General features: G+C 38.6%; 1 protein-coding gene across 9 annotated transcripts in view; it reads left to right on the top strand.

The window, feature by feature from the left end:
- Positions 1-16,188, top strand: part of LOC111327035 (uncharacterized) — a 34,611-nt gene that overhangs the window by 2,563 nt on the left and 15,860 nt on the right. For 6 of the 9 annotated variants that reach the window (XM_088756263.1, XM_088756265.1, XM_088756262.1 and 3 more), the window contains exons 4-20: positions 652-687; positions 5,778-5,930; positions 6,252-6,342; positions 6,971-7,197; positions 7,806-7,958; positions 8,276-8,366; positions 8,940-9,163; positions 9,355-9,683; positions 9,923-10,061; positions 10,854-11,179; positions 11,665-11,803; positions 11,946-12,271; positions 12,802-12,940; positions 13,389-13,502; positions 14,968-15,081; positions 15,438-15,551; positions 15,866-15,979. In XM_088756263.1, coding sequence (XP_088612389.1) covers positions 652-687; positions 5,778-5,930; positions 6,252-6,342; positions 6,971-7,197; positions 7,806-7,958; positions 8,276-8,366; positions 8,940-9,163; positions 9,355-9,683; positions 9,923-10,061; positions 10,854-11,179; positions 11,665-11,803; positions 11,946-12,271; positions 12,802-12,940; positions 13,389-13,502; positions 14,968-15,081; positions 15,438-15,551; positions 15,866-15,979 — 2,829 coding nt within the window. The remainder of the gene's footprint in view (positions 1-651; positions 688-5,777; positions 5,931-6,251; positions 6,343-6,970; positions 7,198-7,805; positions 7,959-8,275; positions 8,367-8,939; positions 9,164-9,354; positions 9,684-9,922; positions 10,062-10,853; positions 11,180-11,664; positions 11,804-11,945; positions 12,272-12,801; positions 12,941-13,388; positions 13,503-14,967; positions 15,082-15,437; positions 15,552-15,865; positions 15,980-16,188) is intronic. The other 3 variants (XM_088756264.1, XM_088756268.1, XM_088756266.1) reach the window with 2 other exon arrangements.

Here is a 16,188-nt window from a genome sequence, read left to right as displayed (position 1 = left end):
ACTCAAATCTTTTTAAGTTATCTGAGCAAGAAATTTTCAGAGTCAACCAAGTTTCATTTTAAACTCACGAAATCACATTCAAAGTTCTTTCAGTTCTAGTTTTAAGTCGTTTTTTGTTTGTTTGTTTTTGTTGTTGTTGTTGCTGTTGATTTTTCGCTGGTTTTTAAGCACAAACATTTCTTTAAGCGATGCTATAATTTGACAAAAGGGCTCTAACAAATAAAGCACATCTAATGGTTCATAGTCGCCCTCGAGAACTTACCTCAAGGACATTTGTTTTCTCTCATTCCCGGCAATTATCTACTTTTATACCAGCTAACCAAAGAGGTTCATCTAACTGATATTAATACATGCTAAAACAGCGAATAGCGTTGAAGGCGCGCCCTGATTGGCAACTGAAACTCCGAATATCCTTTACTATTTACCTCCGATCAAAGGGGGCGGGAAAATATATTTATCGTTGTAGGAACAAATGAATTAATATTATCTTGTTTTGGTATGTTATCTCGCTATTTTAGTCTCTACAAAAAAAAAATATTCTTCGCAATGTCCGCAGCTGGTACGAAACTTACGGAGTCACAAAGCGAGTTAATTTCAAGTTATTAATGCACTTTATATCAATCTGTTCGATCCGCTTTATTTTTATTTCAGGAATTCTTTCGCGAGGGCGTAGAGCTGTCCCAGACGGTAAGTTTATTTAAACGTACTTTGTTTTTTTCCAAAGGTTCCCTTTACATTTTCTACAATGTCATGTAACACACAGTGAACTTGATTTTTCAATCAAAAAGGCGTAAATCCGTAATCGAAGCCCCATTCTGTACATTTCAAGAACAAACGAGACATTTGGAAGCCACATTACCAGAATTTTTGTCTTTGTACTACGCTCAAGACATGATCAAAAATAAATACAACAAAATACAATAGTTTATTGACACTTCCCTGGTGGGGCTTTTCGGTGACAATGCAATTAAAAACCATATAAACATACCTACTTAAGAATTAATCATATAATAAGTGTTATCATTACATACTATACAATATGCACATTTCAAGCTAAAGTTACAATAAATTAAAATACTAGTAAGGTATTCAAAACACTATCACAACTTGCTATTTAAAAAGTCAGTAATCAATTCGTTTTCAGATAAAATTTTTAAGGTAGAAATCGATTCTGAAGTTTTAAGAGCGCTGTCAAGATTGTTCCAGATATGCACCATGCGATAGTACTAAATGTTCTCTGTCCGGCATTCGACTTAGCTATACAAGGGAATAAAGGCTGATAGTTTCTAAAGCAACGGTTAGGGGCTGCGTCGGTGGGGGTAACGAAATAATTTGGATATATCGACAAAGTTGAAATGGTAAATTGGCCATCGTAACAATTACAAAATCTGACGTTTCGAGCGTTAGCCCTTCGTCGGAGCGAACAGAGGATTGTGGGTTGTTTGTGCTTTTGAAGGCAAAAAATGGAGCTATGTTATTGGTGGGAACGTGGCAACGAGAAAAACACGAATAAATTAGTGGAGTGAAAAGCGTTCTTTGATCCCTGTGGGATTTAGACTGCCGGTTTGAAAGATGAACTTTTGTTCAAGAGTTTTAGGGGTTTCCGTGCTACCTAAGTGTAAGAAGAGACCGCAGATTGCCATATGTTGCTTAGAATGCTTAGGTAAATTAAAGTGTCCAGCGACTGGTTTCGATGTGTCCGGCGTGTTATTCTTTTCCACGTCGCGAAGGTGTTCTCTGAATCGGTCACCTAGACTTCTGCCTGTTTCGCCGATGTATATCTTTTTGCAATAAGTGCAAGCAAAGCATGCAACTGTAGAAACCCCGCTGAGTGTCCCATGAGTAGAAACTGCCTCAAGGAATCGGTTGTCTATCAAGCGACCGTAACAACCTAAGACAATAATCCCGCCAAGACCTATGTGGGCCTGACAGAAAACTCCTTCATGATAAGATATGCCAACCACAGAGCTTCATTCAACCACTCTAGCAAAAGACACAGCACTGAACTAAGTAAACATATCTGGAACCTAAAAGACAAGAACATAGATTACACAATTTCCTGGAAGATTCTAAAGCAGGTCGCTCCATACAGCCCTGTCTCAAATCGCTGTAACTTATGTCTCTGGGAGAAGTACTTTATAATTTGCAAACCCGATTTAGCCTCTCTGAACAAACGAAATGAACTGTTAGCCTCATGTAGACATGCTAAGAAATTCCTCCTGAAAAATTTCAACACCTACCCTGGCACGCAATAGTGTCGGTTTTTTTATTTATTTCTAGCCCTTACTTTTAATGCACGCACGTCTGTGTTTATTCATTGCCACGCTTTAGTGTCTGTGTTCACTTATTTATTTTATTTACTTATTTATTTCTAGCCCTTACCTTTATTGCGCGCGCGTAAGGCAGGGAACCCATATATGGTAGGTATCACGTTATTTCGAATCGGTGAACGTTATTTCAAATCAGTGAACGTTGTAAGTTCGCATTTGGCAATTTTATCCGACGAGTGCCACACAGGCTGTGTGGTACGAAACTAAATAGTAATAAATGCCAAGCCAAATCTTCAGTTGACCACCCCGTTCTCAATTATATATATATATATATATATATTTTTTTTTTTTTAAATGATGTGATGTTGTTTTAGGATGTCCATTAGTGCCATTAATTAGTATACTAGTTTTAGAGTATTTTTAATCTGTTTTAATGATGTAATGTAGTTTTAGAGTGTCCCCAATTAGTGCTTACAGGCACTAGAACGACTAGACACGTTAATAAAGGTTATGTATGTAAGTATGTCTGTATGTATGTATGTATGTATGTATGCGTGACACGTTAATAAAGGTTATGTATGTAAGTATGTAGTCAGACGGTCACGCATCTTAAAAGAAATCTGAAGTTTGGTGTCGTCAACGTAACATTGTGTCAAACAATTTCTTGGAATAGATGGTAAGTCGTTGATGTAAATACTAAAAAATAGCGGCCCAAGGATACTTCCTTGGGGAACGCCACTATTTAAACGCAGCGAACTCGAAATGGTCGAGTTTATACGCACGACTTGGTGTTTGTCGGTCAGGTAGCTGGTAAACCACACGAGAGCGTGTTTAGAAGTGACAAGATCTTGTGGTTTAAAAGGAGAATAACATGATTTATACTATCAAAAGCCTTACCCATGTCTAACAACGCTGTAGCAGAGATTTCCTGCTTATCTGTGCCAGTCAAAATGGCATCTGTGGAGCGGATAAGTCCTGTTTCTGTGGAATGAAAGTTCTTATTTCTACTTTGTTTCCTTGAGAGATGGTTGTTAAGTATGCCGTCAACTGGGTCAACACAATTCTTTCACATACCTTTGACAATACTGGTAACAACGAGATCGGTCTGTTATTACAGGGTTGCTCATGATCTCCTTCCTTTGGAATAGGTGTTACTACTGCTTGTTTCCATCCTCCAGGGAACACACTACTTGCAAGAGAGGCATTTTATGATGTGAGTGATCGGCGACAAAATAACTGACAGACCGTCCTTGATTACGCGCGTAGAGATTTGTCAAAGCCAGGCGCTTTGTTTGATGGTAAAGATGCAATGATCTGTTCAACTTGCTTACAATTACCAGAATGGAATGAAAATTGTACAGAAAATGGGTAGCGCGTACGGACGAAGGGTGTTTTTGTAAGATGTAATTACATTCAGAGGCAAGTGCTTTGATTTTGTTAACAGTGCTTAGCCGACTGAGGTAAAAAATTCATTAAAGGAGTTTGCAACGGATTCGTCGTCCTAACTATACACCAAACAACCTGACGATCTCCTAGGAAGGATGGATCTTATGGTTTTCCACAAGTTGCCGGAGGAGTTGCGATCTAATCCCGAACAAAGTCTCTTTCAGCTATTCTGATTTTGCGTTTAACCTGTCGTTTATAGTTTCTGAAACCGGCCCAGGCAAGTGGGTCGTTAGATCTATGAACCAGTTACTTTCATTTGTCTCTTGTTCTCATTAACTCACGTATTTCAGGCGTAATAAATGGGTTGGGACGGCCACGAATTTTAACCTTTTGGACAAGTGCGTGTCGATCTAGGATTTGCTCAAAAAGCTGGTGAAAAGCATAGAGGCAGTCCTCAACATCCTCGAATGTTTCGATTATATGCCATGGGGCTTGTGAGAGATCACCGTTAAATGCTTCAGACGGATTTATAGTTCTTGTAGCTCCTAGTAGTTAGAATGTATGTCGGTTTGGAACGCCTCTTTCTCATGTTCAAGACAACAAGTATTAGTTCGTGGTCGCTTATAGAGGAAGGAGAAACTTTTTCTTATTTCACCAAATTAGCATTTCAGACCAAGGAAACGTCAATCAGAGATTCCGTAGACTCTGTAAATCGCGTTGGGTGACTGATAACTTGCGATAAATTTAACGAAGAGCAAAACCTCACGAGGGCTTGTGCAGGTGGGTCTTGCAAAGACAATAAATTACTGTTAAGATCACCCAGGATGTAAACGGGCAAGTTCATCAAAAATGCTGAAACTAATTGCTACAGTCGGCATCAAAGCGATCCAAGTGTGTATTTGGTGGTCTGTAGGTTGTGTAGACTAGAAACGATTTGAAATTACGTACTTGACTTTTTAGCCAAAGCTGATGCAAACTAGACTCGGAAATGTAGAAAATATCGGATAACCTTTCAGCTCGATATTCTTGCCTGACAAAGGCGCAGACACCTCCTCTATGTTTGTTTACGCGGTCGAGTCGATGTAAGATATACCCAGGAAATTCGGCCTCAGCGTCGGAAACATAGCTGTCAAGCCATGACTCAGAGATTGTGAAGATGTCTATTTTTTTAGAAATGACAGTTTCCTTAGCCAGAATAAGATGTTCCCGGTTGTTAAGCGAACGAATATTCAAATGTGCGATCTTGATGTTACTAGTAATTTCGCGTTGTCTTAGTGGTCTGCTTGTCGTGTTACAATTATTTGTTGGCATCCATGGATTAAGTTCAACGTCGCTAGAAAGCATGAGACGTTGAATTGAAAAAGTAGAGACCGAGCTAGGGTAATAGGATATTCTAGACTTGAAATACTTTCTTCTTCTTGAAGTTTAAACTCGGTTGTATTCATGGCATTCACTCGCGCCCAGTGTACGGCTGGGTTGAGAATTTTCTTAATGAGTCGAACCAGTAAGATCCGTCGTAGAAAAGGCGCGTCTGCCATAGCTAGAAGGTTTACTTGAGTATTCCAAAAAAAAAATTTCCACATAAGTCCACAAAACAGCAGAGATATAAGGACGAGAATTAGGAGCGCCGCATGAGCACATCTCGCCATATTGAATTCCAGATTGAATTCCATATTGCATAAATATCTTTCTTTCCTCACTGAGCTCACAATGCACCACCTTTCACCTCTACTCGTACTGACAGAAGTCTTCTTACACTGATAAAAATGGTAAGACAACCATCCAGTGTATCCAGTTTCTAGATCAACGCTTTGATTCGGCAGTAGTTCACTTATCCCAGTGTAGTGCCCCACCCCCCAATTGGCGCAAAACTGAGAGGGAAGAAATATGATGGGGTAAAAGCATTCAACCCCTAGAGAAAGTTCTTTGCTTTTATCCTTGACAGGACGGAAAATGCGTGTACTGTAAGTACCTCCCATTGTCCCATACAAAGCCTTAGGAAACTTATCTAAGGCTTTGTATGTTTACTTACAGTGCACGCATTTTCAGTCCTGTCATGCTACAGATACAAACAGATATTCAAACCGTTTCACTGTCTCCTTTTTTGTTGTTGTTTGTCAGTTTCTTCTATAAAAATAGACATCCGAAGCGAAGGCTGTAATGATCCGGGAAAAAAGCCAGATACATGTGGTATTGCTTACATAAAGGTGAATGGAAATGAACACTCGAAACAAAGGAGAGGGCATAATGTTGTGGTCGTGGATGCCGTAACAGGTAAACAACTTAATCGCTGTTATTTTTGAGTGAAATAATTTTCAAGCTTTTAATTTTGAAAAAAAAAAAAAGAATAGAAATGGAAAACAAATCAGTAGTTACAGGAACTCATTTTGGCAACAAGTCGATTGATGGAAAATAAGTGAAAATCTGAGACATATCATGAATTATACAACAGTGCAAAAAAGCACTACGAACGTATGAAGTGGGAGCTATTTGGATTCCTCCCGTAAGGAAATTCCGGTGAAGGAATTCATTTTATCTCACTTCCCTTTTTGCCTCTTATTCCGATGAATACCGAAAACACATTTTTCAATGCAGGAATTGTGCAAAACTCCGTGAATTTCGATACCCATGGAAACGGTGCCGCTGGAACCCAGTTGAGAGACTTTCTCAACGCGATTGCTGGAGAGTAAGTACCAGCTTTTTTTACAAACTTGCATTACTTTTCCTTTAAAATTGCATAATAGACTCGGAGTGGGGCAAATATTTGAATTTATGGAGAATCTGTCATCATAAAATTTAGATATAAATAAGTGGTCCAAAACTTCTTTCATTACGTGTTGAGATGAAATTTAATAGATCTGGCCCAAATGTTGGCATGAAAGGCTAATAAGCATTTGCCTCAGGTGAACGTCATACACAGGCAAGCGCGCACGATCATAAAAATTTGAGCGACACGCAACCGTCGTTCGGCGAAGGATTTGAAAACAACGAGGCAGATGAACAAGAATATCGACCTTGAGACGCCACTGACTTAATTTGAAAATGGACCGGGTTTACTCGTTCAATAAAGAAAGTTAATTTTTTAGTGGTGATGCAATAAAGGTACTAGAACGTTACTTCGAATCCACGTTAAATGGATGTTTTCAATTTCTAGATATAGTTTTACTGTTTCAGTGGGTGAAACTCTGGATTCAACCACATTTACTATGCAGCCGTAAACACTTACATCTTTGACACTACACTGCATTGACGTACTCACCTTTGCCGGCGGTAAAATTTTTGCTTCATTTCGACAATTTCCTTGTCTATTTCAGAAAAATAATCCTGATTGCAGTCCAAGACGAGGGTTCACGCTTTCTTCAAAAGGCTTTTGATGCTCTGACGATAATTGGTGGCTACCATGTGAGCTCTCTCGAATACCGAGGATCATACGCTCTCATCGGATATCCGAGGGAAAAGAAGCCATCTTATGTTAAACAAGTACAGAGGAAGAGTGGCCAAGGACCAAGCGTGATCTCCGCGACGGTTCCACTCACGAAGGGTACGTTTCATATCTATTTGATAGTTTTATCCGATGAAATAAGTAGAAGTTCATCTGCGATATGATACTACGCAAGATGTAAAGACCTTTTCATGTAATGATGCGAGGATTGCCCATTAACTTTTCTTGGATAACGACATGAAACAATGACGAATGTCTCAGCCAATTGCCACAATTGCACGATGCACGAAAAGCGCCATGGGGACAGGCTGTGTATCCTTGTTAGTCCTCCGCCTTAAGCTCCCTTTTGCAAAAGTGTTATTTACAAATAAGAGAATGTGCAAAGAGCTTTTGAGCCTTATCGCAGGATGTCTAAATTTCTCTCTAAAACTACTTAAGATTGGAATCAGCTCCTACTATGAGCTTCACATTACCTGTGTGATCAAATTTCAGAACTTTTGTCGTTAATCAGTTCTATAAATTGGTGTAGCTGATTATTTTTGCTTTGGCGTCGAGCATGGTCTGTAATTTTATTTTGATATTTTGTTGGAGATTGTCGCGTGCTTATCTTGCTATTGCCAGCCTAAAACAAAGGTGATTGTTACATCGCAAGCTGAGATTAACCCTCATTGCTAACAAGTGATCAATTCTTGTCGGTTTGTTTACAGATCCTTTTGTAGATATAGATATCCGCAGCGAAGGTTGTAACGATCCTAAAAAGACACCTGACACGTGCGGTGTCGCTTACATTAGAGTAGATGGAAAGGACCACTCCCGTCACGGCAGAGGACATAACGTTGTTGTTGTGGACCGCAAAACAGGTAAAAGCATGACATTAAAAGGGAAAAAAACTTTTTTCAAGATTTTATAACAGAGGTTGTCATTTTGTTGCTAAAACCATGCTTTAGAATTGGCCAGATTCAGGGATTGGAGTGATTAGGTTGTGCGCTTTCAAAACGTGTACGATGAAGCGGCAATGATAAATCATGATAAAATAAATCATAGAAAAAGTTGACTTATCATTTTTCTGTTTATCGCCGCTCTTTTCCACGTCGATGCGTGAGTTTCTTTTTTTATCATCATACTAACAACGAAAATGTCGAAAATGCACGACTCCGCTTTCTTTATCTCTACGCAGCTAAAGTGCTTTCATCAGAAGCCTTCGATACTCATGGAGATGGGTCAGCTGGCACTCGTCTAAGAGATTTTCTCAACGCACAGGGAGCGGAGTAAGCATTGTTTTGCCTTAAGTTTAGTAACTTTTTGTTACTATTATTATCATTTTGATATTACCTATCACCGTAACATGAAAGCCGACAACAACAGTATCAACAGCGAAATCAACGGCAGAAACATCTGGCATTAAAGTGTTGGATTCAACAGCCTTTAGAATGCATTGAGGCATCGAAATATATCTGAGCCGTAGACTTGTATCAGGCGTGTACATCTCCTTCCCAAAGAGTCTTCTTTTCGCTCGTTTTACTTTTGTGGTGCCTCACAACAACAAAAACAAGTTAATTGACTTTTGCGTAATAAGAAAATAAAACAATTTCATGTATCTAATCGCTGCAACACCGTCACGGAAAAAGAACACAATTTTTCGAATTTTGAGCAAAAAATTCGCTTCATACAAGATTTAAATACCGTACATTTATTAAAGATTTAGTGTTCGCTAATCTTATGCTATATTATTGTCTCGTTAAGCATCCAAACCTTTCTGATGCAAACATATTCTATCAGCGTTATAGGTTTCTAAAACACAACGTTTTCACAACTATTGCGTGTTTTCCTTTTCTTCTCAGTAAATTAGTCTTGATCGGCGTGCAGGATTCGGCCTCTTCGCACGTAGGAGTAGCTCTAGACGCTATTAGAAGGCTTGGCGCTGCTGATCCTATCCTGGTGGACTTCCGAGGATCATTTGCTCTGATTGGAACACCGGATGCAAGTAAACCTCCATGGATTGCACAGGATCAGCACCACAGATACAAAGGACCGAGCGAGATTTCTAAAAGAATTCCTCTCTCAGGTTAAATAAAAAGCTTTCTTCCTGCAACATTTGATTTCAACATTGAACTTCCATTTTGTTGCTCCAAGGTTTTTCCCGCGGATGACTGGTGAAGGTCACCATCATAGATTTTCCAGGACAATGCAACTTGAGTGTTTTACAAGTAATGTTTATGCTTAAATTATTTTTTCAATCACTCTTAAACTTTTCAGACTGTCAGAAGGCACTTGGGATGGAAAATTATGGAATACCCAATGGACAAGTGCAAGCATCTTCTGAATGGGACCCCAATCATGCAGCTATTCAGGGACGACTCCATTACAAACCACCTAGGGGCAAACAAGGAGCATGGTCAGCACGATATAACAATGTAAATCAGTGGCTTCAAGTTGATCTGGGGACTGAGTTCACCAAGGTGACGGGTGTCGCAACTCAAGGAAGATACAATTATAACCAGTGGGTGACGAAGTACAAGCTGCAATACAGTTATGATCGTGCTACCTTCACCTACTACAAAGAGCCTGGACAAACTGCAGACAAGGTTAAAAGGAATAACACATTCTAGTTGATTCACAAGGATTCCCTCTCTTATTTTTTCTATTTCATCTTATATTTTCCCTATTTTCTTTGAAAGAGCTCTAAAGGACAACTATCATTTGTACCCCGCTAATCTGATACACAACCTCGTTTTCGCGACTAATTTAATAGCACTCTCACTCATTGCTTTTACTACTTTCAAGTTTCAACTGAAGAAATGCTCCTTCGATCCTTTTCTTTTAGGTATTCGATGGAAACATGGACCAGAACACAGTTGTTTATCATTTCCTTAACGCACCAATTAAGGCTCGTTATATCCGTTTTCGACCAGTGACTTGGTCAGGGCATATCTCAATGAGAGTCGAGTTGTATGGTTGCCCAGGTACAGTGATATTACAGTCTTTCCTCTGCTCCTTTCCTCAACATGTTGTCATGGTAACCTTGTTGACACCGTCCATCTTTTACTATTATACCACTAATACACTGAAATATTGTCAACCAATCAAATCCTCAAAATTTCTCCGGACTTTTATTACAGTGTTTGTTTTGAACATACGGAGACTCAATTCTTATTTAATGAAAATTTATTGTTAAAAAGATTCAAGTCAAAGGCTCATTATAGATCATGAAATATTTGAACAATAAAAATTTCCTTTCTGATAGATATATGTTATGGAAGAAACCACTTAAAGCGGCGAAAAGTGTAAAAATACCTGTCAATACTTGAAACAAGACATCTTAAGCTTGAAGGTTTATTTTCATCGATTCTAATCAATTATTTCTTAAGAAAAATCCATCGGCTTACAAAACTATGTAAAGGGCTATGAACGTCTTTTATTTAGTCAGGATAAGGCCTGTCACACCTCTTTGAAAGTAAGAGCTCGTTAATGTTATGTTTAATTCTTTTATATCCTGAGTTGATCTCTTAAATTTTCTTTAGAAATGGTAAAAGGCACTGAACTTGGCTAAATTAATATCGGAAAAGATTCATCTGCAAAATTTTACTAAGTTAAACTCATCTTTTAATACAGCGTCCCTGTGCTAATAGAGGGTGACTCACTTTCTGCTATTTGGAAATATTTTCAACATTAGCTATTTCATTTCTTTCCTTTCCACCTTCATTTATCAATCGATTTGCTTGTTTGTTTTGTTTTCTCTACTTCACTTAAAATAGCTTGTGGAGAAGCTCTGGGCATGGCAAGTTATGCAATTTCTAATGGACAAGTGAGAGCTTCCTCGGAATGGGACCCCAATCATGCTGCCATCCAGGGACGACTTTATTACATACCTCCTTCAGGAAAGCAAGGAGGTTGGTCAGCTCGATATAATAATGCTGATCAATGGCTTCAAATTGATCTGGGTGCGTTGTTCAGAGTGACGGGTGTTGCAACTCAAGGAAGATCCAACAACAACCAGTGGGTGACGAAGTACAAGCTGCAATACAGTGATGATGGTGTCACCTTTACTTACTACATGGAGGCAGGGCAGAGTGCAGCCAAGGTGAAACAAACTGCATGTAGAAATACATCGCATAAACCTGATCCTACATGTATCTATCTAAAGAGACGTTTGGTGAATTATATCTTTTAGTCAAATTGCCATTCATCAATGAGCAACCTTATAAGGGTATTAGTAATAATGAAAAATCTTCCATATTACAACAGAGCTTTCAGATCAGTTCTTGCTCAACCTAAGCTGGGTCTTATCGTAAAAAGAAAACTCCGAATGATATTATTTTAGATACCTCAGTTTTGCTCGTGATCCAAAAGTATACTACAGAGTATGTGTTTGGAGGATGGTCTGAAATCAAACTTAGTCTACTTACGGCTGGTTCTTTATTTGTTTGCTTGCAATCGGCTCGAGTCCGGTTTTTCCTGCAGGTTTAATATGAATATACTTTCATAGAAGCAGAGGACTTCTTATTCTAGCCATGCCCTCTTAGTGTTAAGTGATGTAATTCTTTTTCCTGGATTTTTCATATATAGGAATTTCTTGCGAACAAAGATCGCAATACTATTGTGTATCATTCACTAAATCCACCGAAGACGACACGTTTTATCCGGTTCCACCCGGTCACCTGGACCAACCACATATCAATGAGGGCAGAGGTGTATGGATGTCCAGGTACATTTCTGCATACGGGAGTTCATTTTCTCTACTATTTGGACATACGTCTAGCCCTCGTCATCTCTTTTTTTTTTTCGCCTTTATTCATCTATTGATGAATTCGTTTGTTTGTTTGTTTTTTCGGCTTCATGTAAATTAGATTGTGGAGAAGCTCTGGGCATGGCAAGTTACGCAATTCCCAATGGGCAAGTAAGAGCTTCCTCGGAATGGGACCCCAATCATGCCGCCATTCAGGGACGACTTCACTACATACCTCCTCCAGGCAAACAAGGAGGTTGGTCAGCTCGATACAATGATGCTAATCAATGGCTTCAAATTGATCTGGGTGCGTTGTTCAGAGTGACAGGGGTCGCCACTCAAGGAAGACACAACCACGATCAGTGGGTGACGAAATACAAGCTGCAATACAGCGATGATGGTGTCACCTTTACTTCCTACATGGAGGCAGGAAAGAGTGCAGCCAAGGTGAAACAAACTGCATGTAGAAAAAAACCGCACAAACTTGATCTTGTTTTCATTTCATTCGATTGATTTTTAAAACAGGGCCTATCGACCGAACAAGACATTTGGTGTATTATATCTTTCAGTCAAATTTCCAATCATCGATGAGCAACTTTACAAGCGTATTAATAGTGATCAGTATATGAGAATTCTTTCTGCTCATAACAGAGCTTTAAGATCAGTTCTTGCTTAGCCCGAGGAGGGCCTTCTCGTACAAAAAAGCTCGGAATTATGTTTTATACGACTCAGCTCTGCTCGTGATTCAAAGGTATAACATAGAGTTAAATGTTTGCAAGAAGGTCTCGAACCAAACTTGGTTAGCATGCTTACAGCTGGTTCTTCACGAGCTTGTTTGTGATCGGCTCGAATCTGGTTTTGCCAGTAGCTATGATGTGAATAAACCTTTATACTAGAAGCAGATCGAGGACTTCTTTTTCTGGACATGCCATCTAATTTTTAATGTTGTATTCTTTTCCTGGAATTTTCATACACAGGAATTTGTTGCAAACAAAGACCAGAATACCATTGTTCATCATTCACTTAATCCACCAAAAATGACACGTTTTATCCGGTTCCTCCCAGTCTCCTGGAATAACCATATATCAATGAGAACAGAGGTGTATGGATGTCGAGGTACAACTTTCAGACAGGAGTCCTTCTCTCACTAGCTTAATGGCTCTCTGGAAGTGTTACCCCTATGGATCGTTTACATTTGGATGATGAAAGCTGTTAGTAAAAATCTAAAATAAAGATCCTTTTTTTTCAAGGAGGGGAAACCATTCTTCTATCCAATGCGATTAAAAAAAAGATAAGATGACAAGGAAATCATAATAATGATAAACTCCTCAATTACGTTGATAAAAATTTCACTGGTTCATTATTAGAAAGTGGAAATAACTATTTTCGACAGCTATGACTTTGGTTTTAAGTCGTGATTCGCATGGTTTCGTAGTCCATGCAAGTGGAAAGGATGCATTTTTAAATAAAAATTGAATATTTGTAAGGTTTTCACTTTCGTTCTTTTATAAATCGTGACATTTGAACAACAACAGCCACCAAAAATGGCACATTTTGTGTTTAGTTGTAGATATGTGTTCACAGAATCCATGCAAGAACGGAGCTACCTGCAGCAATGTCGAGGGAGGTTATCAATGTGCTTGTAAACCTGGTTATTCTGGAACCAACTGCGATCAAGGTGAAACTGTAGCTCTATATAACCTTTAAGCATTTTTTGGTTTTATATCGATAGCTGATGAACTGCAAGGTGTACTTTCATTTCTTCGCGCAGTCATTGCCGAATAACGTTTCGACCAACTTTTCCAACCGAACGGACGCAAACTAGAGATGAAAACAGCCTGGAATTGAACTTCTCATCTCACTCATAAAAATGAAAGCTTGAGTAAACAAGCAGTTCACTGACCAGGCTCGCCTGCTTCAATCTCAGTCAGGGACGTTATTGATGGGATTGTAAATTAAAACTGATTTTGGACCAATTAGGAGAAATTTTATTTTGTGACTTAAAAATTGGTAATTATTGTCACCAGATGCGAACGAGTGCCTCGAAAAAGAGCGAAGCAGGCTGCACCAATTTTAATAGAAGCACTGGAGGAGCCAGCTGATTGGTCATACGTTTTTTTTTCACAAGTGAAAAACGACGTATCGACGCTCTGATTGGCTATTATAGTTATTTTCACTAGCGAAAAAAACTGTGTCGCTCGCTCGCCGCTCCTCTTGACTGACAAATAGCACATTTCTAAGAGCTTAGGCGCATTTTCTTTTAGAAAGATGGCTTCAAATCAGACTAACCGTTTTCAGAGCCTAGATTCAACAGTAGAAGAGTTCATAGACGGACAGGAAAATGAAAACACCAAGAGAAAGACCAAACACGATGTAGCTCTGTTCCCCGAAATTCTTGTTTTGAAAGGCGAAACGAGACAAATGGACGAATTGACTCCTCAAGAGCTGAACAAGTTTCTCAGCGAGTTCCTTATAACGGTTCGCAAAAAAGAAGACAACGAGGAATACGTATGGGGTGCCATTACTGCCAACATTTTGCTACTGTCTTTAAAAAAATGGTGCTTAAGATATGAAGCCAATTATGTTTTATGCAGCTAATCATTTTATAAAATGATGCCTTAAGAAATATGGATCGCTTAAAAAGCGCTCCATATTTTTTAAGGCACCATTTTATAAAATGATTAGCTGCATAAAACATAATTGGCTTCATAAAAAGCGCTCCACATTTTTAAGGCACCATTTTATAAAATTATTAGCTGCATAAAACATAATTGGCTTCATAATAATGCTTTTTAGTACTTTTCAGTCTGTTTATTCAAGATTGTGTTTCTTTTGTTACCTGGGCGCTTCGTAAGACGCCCGAGTGTGAGATTTGGAATCTTTTCAAATGCTGTTCATATGCCTCTACCTTAGCAAATTTTACGCGCATATGAAATTTCGTGTAGAATACTCGTGACAACCGCACGAAGACTGGAATCAGACTTTAACGCTAGAAGTGCCTAAGTACACGCAAAACGGTTTGTTTTTGTGTTTTTCTACTTTATTCATTTTAGTGGCCGTGATCCATTTGCAATCAAAATGGTAATATCTTAACATTAGGAAATAAAACCATAGCGAGAGAAATTTTGATTTATACATTTCAGATTTAAACGAGTGCTCGAAAAACCCGTGCAAGAACGGGGCCACCTGCGTCAATCTTCAGGGAAGTTATCGCTGTGATTGTAAATCTGGATTCAGTGGGGACAACTGTGAAAATGGTATATTCCCTTAGAAATGTTGTCATTTGGTAATGGACATTAGGTCGGTAAAGGTGAATCACTTACTGTATACTCACATCATTCATAAGTTCTTACCAATATCCTCCTTAGAAATGACAACACAGTTTTATCGTGATCTTTTTTTTACCTCAATGCATGACGAAAAAACAAAATTAAAGCATAGGAAGTGATCGTCTAAAAATTATGAAATTTGATGGCAACACTTATCCGTCTAGTATGTTAGTACACCAATTCACTAATTTTTAACACTGTGAGCTCAAAACATGATGGAAAATTGCATCAACCACGAAAACATTATAATGAGTATTGAGAGAGTTTCAATCCTTGTTTTGCAGATGTCAACGAATGCACAAATAACCCCTGCAAAAATGGAGCTACTTGTGTCAATCTTTCAGGAGGTCATCGCTGTGACTGCGCAAAAGGTTATTCAGGGAATTCTTGCGAAACAGGTGAACACAACACACTGTGAAATTGAAAATGGAACGCTTAATCACACCAATTGAAAAGGACTGTACAACCCTTTATTTAATTGATGTCTGTTTACTATGTGGAACGCCCAACTCTTTATAAGTTGGGCGTTCCACATAAAGCCTGAGTTTAAAAATTGATATCATCTCAAATGCTAGTCACATAACTTTCACTTGAAAAAATTCACGCACTTTTGAAAATGTCGCGTGAAATAGTCATGCATTATTCTTTTTCTCATATATCAAAATGTTTAGGTAAACTAAAAAGCATGCAAAGTCTAATTTATAAATTTCAGATATAAACGAGTGTTCCAACAACCCATGCAAGAACGGAGCCACTTGCGTCAATCTTCAGGGAAGTTATCGCTGTGATTGTGCATCTGGATTCACTGGAAACAACTGTGAAAATGGTTAGAAATTCCTTGCAGTTTTTCAGTTACTTCTCAGTCTCTTTATAAGTTGGGCGTTCCACATAAAGCCTGATTTTTAAAATTGGTATCATTTCAAAATATGCTAGTCACATACCTTTCACTTGAGAAATTTCACACACTTTTGAAAATGTCGCGTAAAATAGTCATGCATTATCCTTTTTCTCATATATCAAAATTTTTAGGTAAAA

The sequence above is a fragment of the Stylophora pistillata genome, chromosome 4 (assembly GCF_964205215.1).
Source record: "Stylophora pistillata chromosome 4, jaStyPist1.2, whole genome shotgun sequence".
Lineage (NCBI taxonomy): Eukaryota > Metazoa > Cnidaria > Anthozoa > Scleractinia > Pocilloporidae > Stylophora > Stylophora pistillata.
Note: the sequence above shows the minus strand (reverse complement) of the source record. Positions and strands in the feature narration are given on the sequence as shown.